Consider the following 18937-nt stretch of genomic DNA (forward strand, 5'->3'; position numbering starts at 1 on the left):
GGATGCTCTTGGCCTGGTTTGCAGAGATACTGTAGGACTGTCCCCAGGGCATTTGTGGCAAGTGCTTTTACCCCCGTGGCTGAGACCTAGAAGCCCTTACAGCTTGTTAAAGACCAACTAGACAGGAGGACAGTGACCCTCGCATGTAAAACACAAATGAAAAGAGCTTGGTTCTCCATCTGTCCCAAGAGCATAGCAACACCTTCAAAGTATTCCATTTGTTGTTGTTTATCTGGAAATTAGCAGCTTCAGAAATCAAATTACCCATAGAACAGTAAAAGTGCAGTGGTGTATGACGCCTACAAGCAAAATAATTCAAATGGAACTCACCCATGTTTCAACCAAAGCATATGTGTTACTCCACAAAAAAGAGAGAGTCAAGAAACTGGAACACAAGTGGAGAACAACGTCTGGCTTAAGAGCTCTACCAAAACTACAATTCACAAACTAAGCATAAAAAACTTTAAAGCATAGAAAAGGTTCAAACTGAACACACTGTTAAATCCTCGCCAGATGATTCAATTGAAAGGTGCTACACATTTGTAAAACATCTCACAGACAGATGATCCACTATTTGCAAACAACAAATTAGAGCAATGCCCAAACAAGGAATCTTCGTACCAAACCCCCTCTCGAAACATCTGTGGATCATTTTGCAACAATAATAAATATACAACTTGAAAATCTAACACAGAAACTTTATGCCGGGCGACCACATACAGCAGTCATTAAGATGAATATGAACGCACGAGTTACTAGAAAAAATAAATGGAGCAGATCCAAATTCATTAGCTAAATACAGACCGCTGTCTCATCTTCCATTGCTTGGCAAAGTGACTGAAAGATGTGTAGCAGTCAATTTTCCACAAAGGATGCAGCACTGAAGACGCTACAGTCGTGGTCAAAACCAACATCCATACTATGTTTAACAGTTGGGATGCCTGCTGATGGATCCTATTTGACTTAACAGTGGCTTTTGCACAATCAATCATAAATTCATTAAGATCCTTTACACTTGCATGTTTTTTTTTCAGGAATTGTTCTGAGATTTCAGACTCCTGCTCTGAAAATCCTCAGGCTGTTGCCCCCATGATTTCCAACTTATATATGGAGACAGTACAGGTTAGGAATCGGAGGCGCTCATACACCACAAGACTAGGGTGACATACAAATGTACATATAAATCACAGATTTCAAAGATATCATCACCTTTAAAAACAAAATGACTGAAATTAAAAAATGAATGTTATCAAATTTCCTGAAAATTAATTCCAGGAAATGAGGAATCAGCTTGTTAATTAATCTAAAATCTGAAGGTATCGTACCCATGCTAAATTAAGAAATAAACAAGACCGCCGATGGCATGGGCACCGGAGACCGCCTGTCATAATATGAACACTGCTGGATTTCCGCCATGACTAGGGCAGAAATCTGTCAGTAGCCATGCTGTCGGGCGAGGCGCCTGGGCGGTGCTACCACTGCACAGCCCGCCAGAAGGACACTGCCAGCTGTATTATGGCCATTTATTTGGCCTGGCGGTGTCCTACTGGTGGGTCACTGCTGGTGGTAGCAGCACCCCTTCCAGTTTCATGCTTGATGACCTCCTCTCCGGACAGGGTAAGTCGAGCATCCATCAGGGGCGGGGGGGGGGTGAAGGTTGGGGGGTGATGTGTGTGCGTATGCGTGGTTGTATGCATATGAGTGTATGCGTGTATGAATGTTACAGTGAGTGCATATCTGCTGTCAGTGTGTATTTGTGTGAGTATGTGTGAGTGAATGCGTGTATGGATGAGTGAGTGAATGCATGTATGGACGTGGTGGTGCATGGGTGCATGCGCCGTGCGTTTTGGGGAAAGGGGTGTGTGTGTGTGCATGATTGAATGGGTTGAGGGGAGTTGGGGGGGTGCTGTGATTCTAGTGGGGGCGAGGGGTTAAATGATTGCTTGGGGGCGGTGGGAGAGCTTTCTACCGGTGACAGGGAAGAAATTCCCTGTACCGTTGGCCCTACCGCCATGGCTGTAGGCCGGCTCTTAATACCGCTGGTGGTCATGTGTGGACTGCCGGGTCATAGATGCACATCTCCAGCCCGGCAGCTCATACCGCCATGGCGGTATGAGTGGAGAAGTGGCAGGTTGGCTGCAGCCAACCCGCCACACTCATAATGTGGCGGGATACAACGCCAACCTGTTGGCGGTGATACCGCCACATTAACCCTGGCTGTCAAAAGACCGCCATGGTCAAAATGAGGGCCAAAATGCCTATGGTTCCAAATTGGCTGGAACCTGCTTGCGATCTCACATAATGGCCACAATATAAAATTGGCCCAGCACACAGCTGAGTTCTCCTAAACTACTTAACCTGTACTCATTCAAGTGGACTTTTCCTCCATAATCTAAGCCCCACAACATTGTAGAAATTGCGCAAACACTCTAGTCAAATAGTCTATGAAAATATCTTTAACATCTCTAAAAACACTCCTTGATTGGATACAATACTGTTGATTCTGAATATTATTTGTACACCTAGGGGATCTCTGGTATAGTTGTTACTTTTTAAAGCACTTCAACACCCCTGGGGTAAAATATCGCTGTATAGGTATGATAATTAAATAAACTTATTCACAGCTTACACAAAAAGCAATGTGTTTGCAGGCAAGCCACTGGGTCATTTACCAAAGAAAACCGCTTAATGTCATCTGGACCAGGCCCTCAGGTACACAACCAGTGCACTGCTCCATGTGATCACACTATTGGGATTGCCACGTGAGATGGCAGACACCTGATTTCTGTAACAAAGTGACAGGCAGATCATGTGAAGCACACAAGAATGATCGAGTATAAAGGCCTAGGAACTTTCTTGGAGTGTCCTGCCATTCCATCCCATTTAGGTGAAGCAAAGGGAGGAGCTAGATTTTCCCACTAAAACATGATCAGACTCCGCAACATCACAGGAAAAGTAGGAATCCACCTTGACTGTGCAAGAATGCAAGTGACTTAGAGAGAGCTGGATGGGTTGTGAGATGAAGCGCCCTGGATTGACTGTAAAGGTCTATGGGAAAATAGCAGTGATTGGTGCCTGTCTTGCTGTGTGCAAAGACATAATCCAAATGAAGGTATTGCCTTAGCTGAAATGGGCCTCAAAGGCCAGGGTTTCCATAAAAAAGGACATAGAGGCAGACTCAGCCCGACCCTCCGTCAAGAATATGAAATGTCAGGAGCTTCTACACAAGGTGCCTTAGTTTCGGAGTAGAAACTAAAAAGACTAAACTTTCTGTGGATGCTAATCCTCTTAAACTCTTCTCACAGATTTGGGAGGAGCGAAGATTTAAAAAACTAAAGTTGTAAAATTAGGGCTACATGGTGCATGTTTCCTAGGGTCAATCACCTTCATAGACCTGAAATGTAGGGGAAAGAGGGACGAAGTATTAAATAATTAATAACTGGAAATTGAATGGACCTTTAACCTCAGAATTGTAAATCCTGTGTTAGAAAAGGCAGGTTAGCTGCATGGCTTTTCCTGTCTCATGCTGTTCTTGATTAAGAGATAAACAAACCTAGCTGTAATGTACTCATAATCTCTTGTTGACTTAAACCCAAGGGAAAGGAGACTAAAGAGCTGAAAGATGAAACTGGTGAGGAAAGACTGAGGCGACGTGCGTACGAAAGAGGTTGCCAGAGGCTAAAGAAACGCATTGAAGGTACTGATTGCTCTCTGATTAACATACCCTTGTTGTTCTCTTTTTTTGCCTGTCTGTTTGATGCTGATATTTGTGATAAATGTGATGAGTTTAATCTATTAAGTTCTCGTAGTTTATACTCCCTATTCCTTTTCTTTTACGCTATCCACAGAACCTTTACTGGTTTTACATTCCAGGAACATACTTAGTGCTACCATAAATTCACAAAGTTATGTGACTATGGAATATCTCCTCTGATGTAAGTGGGAGGTACAAAGCAACTATGGTTTGGAACTAGTAAATTCTGGGAAGCAGATGGATTTAAATTTTTTCTGGAAGGGAAACTATTACCCTTTGAGGTGAAAAACTTAGAATGTTTGTTGGCCATTGAAGAGCAAATTTCATGATATTTGGTAATCCTAAATAATTGAAGAAGGTCTGGCGTAGGATTATACAGCAAATTTAAGCATCTGGGATAATATTTATTGAGTATTGAAAACAAAACAATATACTTTATAATGGAACCCTGTTACAATCAAGTCTGCTACTGTCAGACATATTTTCAATGTAATGAAATATCATCATGTTTAAATTGCAGTTAATGGGTGAGGATAGCCTAAACTGACCTGTGGGCAAGATGGCCACAGCTCGTTCGATCTCCACGTGTGATCCTGCATTAAATCTCACAAAATCCAGCCAGAATCCTGCTGACACCTACCACCTCTTCCCCCGACCGACTATTGGGTGAGCGACTCCTGTTGCTGTCGTTAGTGATCCTGTAGCAGCCTGCCAGGGCTGGATCAAGGAGGAGTTATGGTTGCAGCATTTTGTCGCTGAGGGAGCTGCGACCTTTCCTTGCTGCACAGTTATATCGGCCCATGGAGATCCGTGTCCTTGAGTCGGGTGTGCCCTTGTGGGGTGTTCAGGAGGAACCTCGATAGACTGGGGTGAAGGGACCCACTGCAGATACACCCCTACGCCTCCCCAGGAAGCCCCCAGCTGAAGAAGCAGAGTTTACCAGGACAGCCGGGGCACCACAACGCCTACGGATACCCTTTCTTGGCAGGAGAACGGGTGAATACCAGCTGCACAGCCCATTTCCCGATGGCTGTACACAGTTGAAGTAGACAGAGAGGTTCCAGAGTTGCAGTCCCCCTCCCTCTGTGGGAGGCCTCAGGCCTGGTGAATACCATGCCGGGCCTGGGGCCAGCCTAGTGATCCTTTTGTGACAGGCTCGATCATCGCTCCTGTACTCAGTGTGTTGGTGAACCCACCCCCCCTCACCCTGTGGGGGAAGCGAGTAGTTAAGGGGCATTGAGGAAACGAGAGACCAGAGGAAAGTCCAAGTAGAATGTTTTGGGAGATTTACATCCTACGACTGGAGCTTGGGATGCTGTGGAGTCACATTGCCGCTCTGCCCACCGAACGGGGCAATGTGGAGATGCGGGGGATTGGTGATGGCAGGTGGCTGAGACCCAGGGTTGGTGGGGGGTAGCCTGGGTAGGTGGGGAGTGGCAGGCCGCAGTTGTTCCAGGGGTCTCCTGAGTGGGGCTTCCTCTAATCCTGGCAGCTGGCAGTGATTACCCCCTGGAGCCCCCATATTCAGAGGACCTGCGAAGACAGATGCTGAGGGTCCTGAGCAAGGGCAGTGTCCAGTGAAGGTCCCCCCTATTCATGACATTTGGATGACTCTGATGCCTGTAGAGTCCAAAATAGACACTTTTGCTTTGGAGGTCATTCTTTTATGGGCTGTTGCGAGGAAGGTTAATGAAAGAACCACACAAACTGGATAAATTCTGGCCCATCTCAAAGAGGAGTCAATCTCGTAAAGCTAAGGTCAATCAAATGTAGTGGTGCAGGTGAGACTGGAGGACGGTGAAGGCTGCTCAAGACGCAGCAACATCCACGGGGTGGGGGTCCTGGAGAGGGTGGAGAGGGTACAGTGTTGAATTATATCTGGAGGAGTTCATACTCCAAACATTGAGGCCCCAGAGACTGTTGAAATTCTTCTTGGTAGAGCTGGCTCACAGGGCTCCTATCCCACCCTCAATGGCCCGGGGACCCTGCCGACAACAATCATTGCATGCATCTTTAATTATAGGGATAGAACGTGTTTCTACAGGCTGCTTTCAGCAAGGAGAAACCTCAATTGGAAAATGCATTGTGCAGATCTATCTTGACGTCATTCGACGGGAATGCGCTCCGGACGGTAGGTCCTTCGTGGAGGATCGCAGATAGATTATATCTGTGCAGTCCTTGGGCTCGCGGTTCCTATGGATCCACTTCTCCTAATAGGTGTTGGGCGACCGTTTTAGATGACATTTAACAAATGACAAAATGTAAGTGATTGCTTTATTCTTTTCTAATGTTAATTGGAGAAGCTATATTCTGGTCCTGAAGAAGCGTCAACGGATCCATCTGGACCTTCAGACGCGAAACATGTCGACCTTCTGGTAGAGGCATCACACTTTTTGGGACCCTCTGTGTCTATTTTGAAAGTTGTTGAGCATTACACTCAATTTCTACTTTCCTTTTGTGTTGTTAACTTTGGTCTTTATTTCCCTTTTCTGATTAAAATTATGATGGAGGCTGGAAATGATTAACCAATTTTAAACTATTCTTTTTTGCTCTCGCGTTTTTGGACTGGTGGTTAGCTTCCTTCCACTAGTCATCACACTAGCAATTACGGCTAACAGCTCCCTTCTTTGGAGCACATCAGGCATTGCAGTGCCGGCCTGACGTGGAGCAATTCCCGATGATGATGCCTGTCATCCAATGTGATACGTGATGGCATTTGCTCCTGAACATCCAGGTTCCCTAGACCTTTTTGTCTTTCAGGAACAGTGTATTCTTTATCTGTTTACTATCTTGACCTCACCCTTAAGGTCCAGCAACAGAGACTGAGTTTTTGGGTTGGGAGGTGAAGCGTCAACTATGTGAGCGTGGCATACAGTACATGCATATTGTTCCTGCAAGGCGTAAGGGGAAATCCTGGACCTTCACACACCAAAGGAGGTTTGGAACTGGCTCAAGATAAGGCAGTGGGCGGCCTGGTAAGAGGGAATGACGTCCGACCGATCTGGGGATGCCCAGGAGGTGAGAATTCACTGATTGACACACAGCCAGGAGATGGCAGATATGCAGCACTAAATGTTCCTGACACAAATGAGGAGGCTATGGATGTTCACAGAGTGGACATAGGAGAGACTGGAGGAGGGGGTGGAGCTTAGATAGGGGTCTCTCCTCACCTCCCTCCCCCATTCTCCGAAGGGGGTTTATGATCATGCTGGGCATGCTCGGCCGTGTGCACCGACAAATTATATCGTACCTGCCTCTGTTGTGGTTTGGTCCCCTCACAAGGCTGACCTCTGTAAGTACACCACAGGATTGATGTTTCACATAGTAGGAGGTGTCCAATGACAGGCATTGGTGAAGTAGATGCCAAGGAGAATAATTGTGGAGTTTCCAGCTGTCCACAGTAAGGAGCTCCTGTTAGCATGAGGGGTATAGAGTTGTTAGGGCAACAGGCACCCTGCGAATTGGGGTTGAAAAGTAGTTTGAAGCCAGTATTGCAGGAAGGGGGTTAGTTGGGAGGGAGGAGTTATACATACCATGTCACTGGTCTGTTTGTTTCATAACTTTGGGTTCGATACAGGGATATGATGGGGCTGGCTGTCTCAGGACTTAACAGACTTTCCTTTCAGTGCCTCGCAGAGTTGGGCCCTTCTAAGAATGCAGGGGGGTAAGTCAACTTTTATGTCCTGGAATGGGAATGGTCTGTGGGGTAAAATTAAAAGAGGGGTTGCTATGCAGAGTTTGGGTCTCCACTGTCCGGATGTTGTGCTGAGGCAAGAAACTCACCTGAAGGAGACTAAGATTAACATGCTTGACAATCAAGTGTATAAAATGTAGTCACATGCGGGCTTCATCTCTAACTGGGGATCCTGCTGAAAATGTCCACTCCTTTCACCACACAGCAAACCTGGGTTGATTGTTAGGTGATTTACATTGCCCAGTCTGCCACGTGATATGGGATAACTTCAAATGTGTATGCAGTGTATGTCCTGCCTATGTTGAAAGCACAAACACTGAGAGAATTGTGAGATGTGTTACTCCTGTTCCCAGCAGGGATTCATACATTAAGGGGGGACCTCAATCGTATCCTTGATGCAGAGGTGGATCAGGATTCCCTGCGAACAAGGAGGCCCCTGTCATGGGTTTTGTAGGCTTTTTTGGAGGCCGTGGGATTTGGGGGGGGAGGGGTGCATCTGACAGACTCAATCCTGAGGAAAAAAATAATTCACATAGTATTCGGGGTCCCATCATACCTCTGCAAGAACAGATTACTTCCTCACTACGTATACATCCTTGGCAGGCTTCCGAGGTGCTAGGATTATGGCGTGAAGAATATCCGACCACGCACCTCTTTTGGTAGAGTTACAGGGTCCTTTTTTGGGCGATTAGAGATGGATGTAAACTGCACCCTTGGTGCCTAAGAAACAAAGGAATTATGGACTGTATCAGAGAGGGCACCAAACTGCACTTGCAAGAAAATATGCTTACGGTGGAGTCAACAGTCATTTTGTGGGAGGCCTCTAAGGTGGTCCTACGGGGCCCGACCATGTTGCTGGTAGTGGGAAGAAAAAAGAGAGGAGGAAATTGAAATGGGCAGCTAGACTAGACAAAGGAATATTCGAACTGGAAACCACTGGGAGGACCCCTTTTACTTCCGAGCAACAGCACAAGCTGTGACTTAAGCAGAAGGCGTATAGAGCGCTGTCAGAAAATATGCATGAGGTGGGTGATAAGGACGGCAGCTACAGTTACTGTTGGGTGGAGAGAAGTTGGGTACATGAGCTGCGGACAGAGACTGGGGGTGAACAAGGGACATGTGGAGACTGCAGAAGAATTTGCTAAATACTATCACCTCCTATATAATAATTACACCATGAGATCTGACATGGATATCAGAGATTTCTTGAGGGATTTCAATGTACAGGGGCTCACGGCAGAGGCGAGACATGGCATTGAGGTAGATATTAATGAGGAGAAGATCATACTGGTTATCAGGGACATATAGACAAAGAAAGCGCAGGGTCCAAACAGCCTACCTGCAGAGCTCTGTCTAAATTGGCCCAACATCTGTGTAAAATGTTAAGAGCTGCTAGATGACAGGGTATTGTCCGGCGAAACCAAAGGTTGGCCACCATAGTAGTAATCTTATGGAAGGGAAGTCCCCTACGGACTGCGCATCCTACAGGCCGATATCACTCCTATATATGGAGTGTAAAATTCTCATCAAACTCCTGCCCACCCAGTTGTGAAGAGTTGTACAGACAGTTCGATGGCATGTGTAGCTGCAGATATACATGCTGTGCACATCCCGCCATCTGGTGTTGGGCTCGGAGTGTTACAAGTTGTTTTTCTTCAAACAAGTCTTTTCGAGTCACGAGACCGAGGGACTCCTCCCATTTCGACTCCATTGCGCATGGGCGTCGACTCCATCTTAGATTGTTTTTTTTCCGCCATCGGGTTCGGACGTGTTCCTTTTCGCTCCGTGTTTCGGGTCGGAAAGTTAGTTCGAATCTCGGAAAAAAACGTCGGTATTGTTTGCGTTCGGTATCGGGTTAGTTAGAACAAATCGACACCGAATTTTGAAGAGCTCCGGTGGCCCTTCGGGGTTTTTTCGATCCCCCGTCGGGGCCTGGTTGGCCCGGCCACGTGCGACTTCAAGGCTGATGGAACGGACCCCATTCCGCTTCTGCCCAAAATGCCATCACAAGTATCCGTATACAGATCACCATCTGGTCTGTAACTTGTGCTTGTCCCCCGAGCACAAGGAGGATACTTGTGAAGCCTGTCGAGCGTTTTGGTCAAGGAAGACGCTGAGAGACCGAAGAGCCAGGAGACTACAAATGGCGTCCATGCCGACAGGTCAAGATCGTTTCGAGGAGGAAGAAGAAGCTTTCTCCGTCCAAGAGTCGGATTCTGAAGAACTCGACGCCGAAGAAACATCCAAAAAACATGAGTAAGACGTCGAAAATCAAGACTCATGAGAAGTCCACAAAAGCCCAGGGGACGCCACCGCCAACAGGCCATGGCTTAACCCGAAAAATAGGTGACCGATCATCGGCACCGAAAAAGGGCACGCTGGGGGCGAAGTCATCCGACTCCAGTCGAGATACCGCCACACAGCAACCTCGGAGCCGAGACAGCGGCTCCGAGAAACTTCGGCACAGAGACAGCGGCACCGAAGAATTTCGGCACCGAGACACCACGCCGAAAACAAAGAAGGTTTCTTCGGAGCCTAAAAAGACTTCCGAAACATCCAGCCTCGGAGCCGAAAACTAGTTCCTATACAGAGGAACAAGGATTAACCTCCCAATTACATAGATTTGGAGAGGAGCTTCAAGCTGGAGAGCCTGACTACACACAGAGAAGGCTTCATATTCATGAGGACACAGGGAAGATAACCACTCTTCCCCAATCAAAATAAAAAGGAAACTTGCCTTTCAACAAAAGGACAAGCAACCACAAGCAAAGGTGGCAAAGAAAACAACCCCACCACCGCCTCCACCACCATCAATACATGCATCACCAGCAACAACTCCACCACTGATGCACTCACCAGCTCATACTACAATGAGTCAGGATGATCCCGATGCATGGGACCTTTACGATGCTCCAGTGTCTGACAACAGCCCAGACTCCTATCCTACAAAACCGTCACCACCTGAGGACAGTACATCCTACACACAGGTGGTCGCAAGGGCAGCCGAATTCCACAACGTCACCTTACATTCTGAGCCAATTGAGGATGACTTTCTGTTTAACACCCTATCCTCCACCCATAGCCAGTACCAAAGCCTTCCCATGCTCCCAGGAATGCTAAGACATTCAAAACAAATATTTCAGGATCCAGTTAAAGGCAGAGCCATAACTCCAAGAGTGGAGAAAAAGTACAAGCCACCGCCAACAGATCCAATCTATATTACAACACAACTAACACCAGACTCAGTAGTTGTCGGGGCAGCTAGTAAGAGAGCCAACTCTCATACCTCAGGAGATGCACCACCTCCAGACAAGGAGAGCCGCAAATTTGATGCTGCGGGAAAAAGGGTTGCAGCACAAGCAGCAAATCAATGGCGTATTGCCAATTCACAAGGCAAGATACGACAGAGTTCACTGGGATGAAATGCAACATTTCATCGAACACTTACCCAAGGAGTTCCAAAAAAGAGCGCAACAAGTGGTGGAAGAAGGACAAAGTATCTCAAATAATCAGATACAGTCTTCCATGGATGCAGCAGATACAGCTGCAACGATAATAAACACTGCAATCAAGATACGAAGGCACGCATGGCTGCGCACTTCAGGGTTCAAGCCAGAAATCCAACAAGCTGTGCTCAATATGCCATTTAATGAACAGCAATTGTTTGGGCCGGAGGTGGACACTGCCATTGACAAACTCAAAAAAGACACCGATACAGCCAAAGCCATGGGCGCACTCTACTACCCGCAGAGCAGAGGCACATTTCGGAAAACACCTTTTAGGGGAGGGTTTCGAAGTCAACCCACAGAAACCACAACCTCACAAACAAGGCCTACTTACCAGGGTCAATATCAAAGGGGAGGTTTTCGGGGGCAATATAGAAGGGGCCAATTCCCAAGAAATCAAGGAAAATTCCAAGGCCCCAAAACTCCTCAAAATAAACAGTGACTCACAAGTCACACAACCCCATCACATAACACCTGTGGGGGGAAGACTAAGCCAATTTTACAAACTTTGGGAGGAAATAACAACAGACACTTGGGTCTTAGCAATTATCCAGCATGGTTATTGCATAGAATTTCTCCAATTCCCTCCAAACATCCCACCGAAAACACACAATATGTCAAAACAACATATAGATTTTCTAGGACTAGAAGTTCAAGCATTGCTACAAAAGGACGCAATAGAATTAGTACCAAATCTACAAAAAAACACAGGAGTTTACTCACTGTACTTTCTAATACCCAAAAAGGACAAAACTCTGAGACCAATACTAGATCTCAGAACACTAAATACCTACATCAAATCAGACCACTTTCACATGGTCACATTACAAGACGTAATCCCACTGCTCAAACAGCAAGACTACATGACAACACTAGACCTAAAAGATGCGTATTTCCATATACCAATACATCCTTCACACAGGAAATACATAAAGTTCGTATTCCAAGGAATACATTACCAATTCAAAGTGTTGCCATTCGGAATAACAACTGCGCCAAGAGTTTTTACAAAATGCCTGGCAGTGGTAGCTGCACATATCAGAAGGCAGCAAATACATGTGTTCCCGTACTTAGACGACTGGTTAATCAAAACCAACACGCTAAAACAGTGTTCACAGCACACAAAATATGTCATACAGACCCTTCACAAGCTAGGTTTCTCCATCAACTACGCAAAGTCACACCTTTTGCCGTGTCAAACACAGCAATACTTAGGAGCGACAATCAACACAGCAAAAGGGATTGCCACTCCAAGTCCGCAAAGGGTTCAAACATTTCACAAGGTAATACAAGCCATGTATCCAACCCAAAAGATACAAGTCAAAATGGTAATGAAACTCCTGGGCATGATGTCTTCATGCATAGCCATTGTCCCAAAACGCAAGATTGCACATGCGGCTCTTACAACAGTGCCTATCATCACAATGGTCACAAGCACAGGGTCAACTTCTAGATCTGGTGTTGATAGACCGCCAAACATACATCTCGCTTCTATGGTGGAACAGTACAAATTTAAACCAAGGGCGGCCTTTCCAAGACCAAGTGCCACAATACGTCATAACAACGGATGCTTCCATGACAGGGTGGGGAGCACACCTCAATCAACACAGCATCCAAGGACAATGGAACATACATCAGAGGCAGTTTCACATAAATCACTTAGAACTGTTAGCAGTATTTCTGGCGCTCAAAGCTTTTCAACCCATAATAACCCCAAAATACATTATTGTCAAAACAGACAACATGACAACAATGTATTATCTAAACAAACAAGGAGGGACACACTCGACACAGTTGTGCCTCCTAACACAAAAAAATATGGCATTGGGCGATTCACAACCACATTCGCCTAATAGCACAATTTATTCCGGGGATTCAGAACCAGTTGGCAGACAATCTCTCTCGAGATCACCAACAAACCCACGAATGGGAAATTCACCCCCAAATACTGAACACTTACTTCCAAATTTGGGGAACACCACAAATAGATCTATTTGCAACGAAGGAAAACTCAAAATGCCAAAACTTCGCATCCAGGTACCCACAACAGCAGTCTCGGGGCAATGTGCTATGGATGAACTGGTCAGGGATATTTGCTTACGCTTTTCCCCCCTCTCCCACTCATTCCATATCTAGTAAACAAGTTGAGTCAAAACAAACTCAAACTCATACTAATAGCACCAACATGGGCAAGGCAACCTTGGTACACAACACTACTAGACCTGTCAGTAGTACCTCATGTCAAACTACCAAACAGACCAGATCTGTTAACACAACACAAACAACAGATCAGGCATCCAAATCCAGCATCGCTGAATCTAGCAATTTGGCTCCTGAAATCCTAGAATTCGGACACTTAGACCTCACACAAGAATGTATGGAGGTCCTAAAACAGGCTAGAAAGCCTACCACTAGACACTGCTATGCAAATAAATGGAAAAGATTTGTCTATTACTGCCATAATAATCAAATTCAACCCTTACACGCATCTACAAAAGATATAGTAGGATACTTACTACATTTGCAAAAAGCAAAACTAGTTTTCTATTCTTTAAAAATACATCTGGCTGCAATTTCAGCTTACCTGCAAATTACGCACTCAACTTCATTATTTAGGATACCAGTCATAAAAGCGTTTATGGAAGGCCTAAAGAGAATTATACCACCAAGAACGCCACCAGTTCCTTCATGGAACCTCAACATTGTCTTAACACGACTCATGGGCCCACCTTTTGAGCCCATGCACTCTTGTGAAATGCAATACTTAACATGGAAAGTTGCATTTTTAATTGCCATCACATCTCTAAGAAGAGTGAGTGAAATTCAAGCGTTTACTATTCAAGAACCATTTATTCAAATACACAAAAATAAAGTTGTTCTACGAACAAATCCCAAATTTTTACCAAAAGTAATCTCACCGTTCCACTTGAATCAAACGGTAGAATTACCAGTGTTCTTCCCACAGCCAGATTCTGTAGCTAAAAGAGCACTACATACATTAGACATCAAAAGAGCACTAATGTACTACATTGACAGAACAAAACTAATTCGAAAGACAAAACAACTATTTATCGCCTTTCAAAAACCTCATACAGGAAATCCAATTTCAAAACAAGGCATTGCTAGATGGATAGTTAGGTGCATTCAAACCTGCTATCTTAAAGCTAAAAGAGAACTGCCTATTACACCAAAGGCACACTCAACCAGAAAGAAAGGTGCTACCATGGCCTTTCTAGGAAATATTCCAATGAACGAAATATGTAAGGCAGCAACATGGTCTACGCCTCATACATTTACCAAGCACTACTGTGTAGATGTGCTAACTTCACAACAAGCAACAGTAGGTCAAGCTGTACTAAGAACATTATTTCAAACTACTTCAACTCCTACAGGCTGAACCACCGCTTTTGGGGAGATAACTGCTTACTAGTCTATGCACAGCATGTGTATCTGCAGCTACACATGCCATCGAACGGAAAATGTCACTTACCCAGTGTACATCTGTTCGTGGCATTAGTCGCTGCAGATTCACATGCGCCCACCCGCCTCCCCGGGAGCCTGTAGCCGTTTATAAGTAGATTTTAAACATTTGTACATTTGTAAATAGATTACTTGAAACTTTATTATGTACATACGCATTCACTCCATTGCATGGGCACTATTACTAGCATACACAACTCCTACCTCACCCTCTGCGGGGAAAACAATCTAAGATGGAGTCGACGCCCATGCGCAATGGAGTCGAAATGGGAGGTGTCCCTCGGTCTCGTGACTCGAAAAGACTTCTTCGAAGAAAAACAACTTGTAACACTCCGAGCCCAACACCAGATGGCGGGATGTGCACAGCATGTGAATCTGCAGCGACTAATGCCACGAACAGATGTACACTGGGTAAGTGACATTTTCCTTAATATACACTGGCCAGTTGGGCTTTATACCTAATAAGGGGATGCAGTTAAATCTCCAGCGGTTATACACCTGCATGAAGGGTACCAGGACAGAGACTGAACCATCAGTGGCCCTGTCGCTGGGCGCTGCCATGGCTATTGACACTCTACAGTAGGAGTATTTCTGGGGAGTATTAGAAAGGATGAGCTTTGGTCCTAATTAAATTTGATGGGTCAAATTACTGTATAATGAGCAATTGGTACAAATGATAGTTAACAGGGTACGGTCTGGTCCATACCTGCAGCATCAGTGCACCAGGTAAGGATGCCCATTATCACAGATACTACACGCCCTGGTGCTGGGGCTCTTGGTGTGTTGAGCGCTTGATGACCTGTTGGTGTGTAGTTTGGACTGGGGAGTGGGACAGAAGGATCGAATCTCCCTATATGCAGATGATATCCTGCTGTATGTGTCCAGTCATTAGGTCTCCATCCTCAGGCTACTCCATATTTTTCATCTTTATGGGCATGGCCAGGATAGTGCTCAACAAGCTTACGAGGGGATGGTATGGTGGTGGCATTGCCCTCCCTGATGTGGAGAGGTACTGTTGGGCTTTCCAGTTAATACTTATTAACGAGCGGGCCTTTGCCCCCCAGATAGAGCCCCTGGTCAGGGCCGATTGTACGGTGCTGAGTCCTCTGGACTACCCAGGTGCATTATACTCCAAGAGGGAGTTCAGGTCTCTCCTGCCTTTGACGAGGGTCGTGGCCTCCGTTTGGTGGGTGGCCAATAGGTTCCTAGGTTGGCAGCAAGGCCCACAAAGATGACCCCACAATGGGTCAGCGATATGCTGGCCGACGTGGGGAGGCTCAGAAGCTTCTCCAGATGGGACTTGATTGGCATTTCCACATTGTGAGATGTTTGGATGGGGTAAGATCTGGCCTCATGGAAGACATTGCGGGAGGAGTATGAGATGGCAACCAAGGAAATCTTTCAATACCACCAGATGCACCACGCACTGTGGGTTCACGTGGAGCAGGGTGCGCAGTTGGAGGAGGCCCCACCGCTGGAGGACAGACTGTTGTCGGAACCGCTTTGCAAAAATGTGATTTCTCTCACATACATAAAGCTGGAGAACAGTGCCCCAAACCCGTTATTGAAGTTGAAAGAGAATTGGGAGGCAAACGTAGGGGTTCTATGGGAGGAGGAATGGTAGTGGCAGTCGATCACCCAGGGAAGTGGTCATCAGAGTGCATTTTCAGCTGGTCCAGCTGCATCTATTGCACAGGTCTCGTTAAACGTGAGTGCTAATGCATGGGATGGGACAGGGTGGGCTATCTCCAATAGGTGTAGTAGAGGGTGTGTGTTGCAGGGGAGCTTTCTGCAGGCTGTCTGGGATTTTCCATGGTTGGAGGATTTCTGGGGGGGGTTAGAGAGGGCCTCTAGCAGAGGTCCGGCATATGCTCTTGAGATTTCAATAAAGACGATCCTATTAATGTATGATTAGAAGAAAATCCGGGAAATACCCTAGATTGCTGTCCACCCTGTGCTTTTTAGTAGTCAAATGCAATATTGTTTGCATGTTGGAGCTCTTGATCCACTAAGTGTGGAGTAGTGGCAAATGGGCACGGATTGATGCTGGGCCACGGAGCAGCAGGTTTCTAAAGGCAGAGAATGCCTCGTAAGTAGGGGGGAGGTGTGGAGTCTATGGAGGATCTATCAGGGCTCACCGAGGGCCAGTTGGGACTGGAATCAATATGACTGCTGGGTTGAAGACCATGGGCCACAGGAAACCTTTGTGAGAGGGGAGCTTCTGGAGCAGCACATTCAGAGAGATTTACTGCTATATTTTTGTGTTATCCGGTGAGATACATAGTGCAGACATGGATTTTGGTTGCTTTTCTTCTACAAAATAAAAACATGTTTAAAACAAATAAAAATTATGAACCAGATTTTCCAGGCTGGAATACATTATGGTTATTCATAGAGATAGTGGTTTATGGTGTAACTTGATCAGGGCCCAGTTATTAAAACAAACCCCTGGACTTCTGTAATAGACTATTGCAAAAAGCTTGCTGTCAAAGAGGCACTTTTTACTTGGGGAAATACGTCTCAGAACAACTGGGTAACAATTGCTGAAAACTATTGATTGACCTTCAAATGTGACATTATCAGCGCTGAACATTTGTAGAACTCATTAGCAGTACCTAGGCAATTTCTGGGAATGCCTTTTTTCTTTATGCATAAATAAGTGATGCATGTCCGATATAAGGTGTATTGCTATAAAACAATAGATGCCATGCGTTCTGCATTTAGTCTGCTTGTTTTTAAGTGTTGCAACCAAAGCTTTCCACGTTGCACATGATATGGCAAAGAAAAGGTAGGTATTACATAGTAAGACACATTGTTATTGCATTTGCTGGTCTACTTCTCAAGGTTCATACTAAGGCAACCCTCGTTATTTAGGGTTCTGATCTCAGAATGGATAAAATGCACTTCTCTTTTTCTCAAGGATATTCTCCTAGTCATGAGATGCATGTTTCGTTTCAGAAGAAGTAATCAATGTATGAATACACATGATGTATTTTCAAGTTGACTTTCCTCCCCAGAAGATGTCATGTCATGAACTTTATCACAGCCTAATGCTAATCCAGAAGATTTTTTTTTTTTTTTTACCAGCTTCAGCCCCTGGGCAGAAGGGGGATCAGTTTCTGCCCCAAATGTGGTAGTGCCTGGTGTCATCACTGAATCTACGAAGTGGCTTCATAATGGTAGCATATCCACATTCTATGTGTATGTGATATCAAGGAACTGATCAAGAGGCAAGCCCTTATGTGTCACTATTTGCTGGTGACTATGGTTCAAATAATTTTGCTGCTGGCTTTAGACCTTATGTATTCTATGAGCAGAAGGCAAACATATCCATGACCTCACTTGGAGAAATATTGGCACAGACGAGCCACAAATTGAGGTACTCTCACAAAAACGTGTGTTTTCTTCCTGAAATTCGGTTCAAGTTAGAAAGCTTCGAAGTGTGTCCTGTGAAGAATTTTCGGAGTCCTCCTTGGAACCAGTACCAAATTTACAAAGGTACAGAATCATGTATGTTGCTCACCACAAAGTGTTACTGGGGATTAGATAAGTTCCTTCAAACCACAGTGTTGGCCATTTTTTTTAGATTTGTCACACTGAGACCTGTAGTGTACCTTTAAGTGCCACCACTGTCTTTTTGGTTCCAGCCATGTCAATTCAGCCCTGCCTTAATGCCTGCACTATAGCCTCAGAACCATAGGTCTTATACATCCACTTACTCCATGCTCAGTGGGTAGCTGAGGACCAAGGGAACTGGCTCTCGTAAGATATAAGATTGTGGCTTCAGCAACACCAGCATAACTCTTGGCTCCAGGCTCTGTGTCAGCCCTTAGGCCAATTTCAACTGACATAGGAAACAAAAACGTGGTATACTGTAGGGATGGACTCAGCCTAAAATACGTATGCTGCAATGCAATAATTTCCACCGGGAATAATCAATCATAGGTTTCTTAGATCAGTTTATTACATAGAGCCTATCTGTATGTGTGTATGTATATATATATATACAGGGAGTACAGAATTATTAGGCAAATGAGTATTTTGACCACATCATCCTCTTTATGCATGTTGTCTTACTCCAAGCTGTATAGGCTCGAAAGCCTACTACCAATTAAGCATATTAGGTGATGTGCATCTCTGTAATGAGAAGGGGTGTGGTCTAATGACATCAACACCCTATATCAGGTGTGCATAATTATTAGGCAACTTCCTTTCCTTTGGCAAAATGGGTCAAAAGAAGGACTTGACAGGCTCCGAAAAGTCAAAAATAGTGAGATATCTTGCAGAGGGATGCAGCACTCTTAAAATTGCAAAGCTTCTGAAGCGTGATCATCGAACAATCAAGCGTTTCATTCAAAATAGTCAACAGGGTCGCAAGAAGCGAGTGGAAAAACCAAGGCGCAAAATAACTGCCCATGAACTGAGAAAAGTCAAGCGTGCAGCTGCCACGATGCCACTTGCCACCAGTTTGGCCATATTTCAGAGCTGCAACATCACTGGAGT

General features: G+C 45.3%; 1 protein-coding gene across 2 annotated transcripts in view; it reads left to right on the forward strand.

Moving 5' to 3' along the window:
* RNF123 (ring finger protein 123) overlaps positions 1-18937 on the forward strand; it is a 1441353-nt gene that overhangs the window by 457568 nt on the left and 964848 nt on the right. For both annotated transcript variants that reach the window (XM_069206868.1, XM_069206867.1), the window contains exon 17: positions 3598-3697. In XM_069206868.1, the coding sequence (XP_069062969.1) occupies positions 3598-3697 (100 nt within the window). The remainder of the gene's footprint in view (positions 1-3597; positions 3698-18937) is intronic.

Source organism: Pleurodeles waltl, chromosome 9, assembly GCF_031143425.1.
Source record: "Pleurodeles waltl isolate 20211129_DDA chromosome 9, aPleWal1.hap1.20221129, whole genome shotgun sequence".
Classification (NCBI taxonomy): Eukaryota; Metazoa; Chordata; class Amphibia; order Caudata; family Salamandridae; genus Pleurodeles; species Pleurodeles waltl.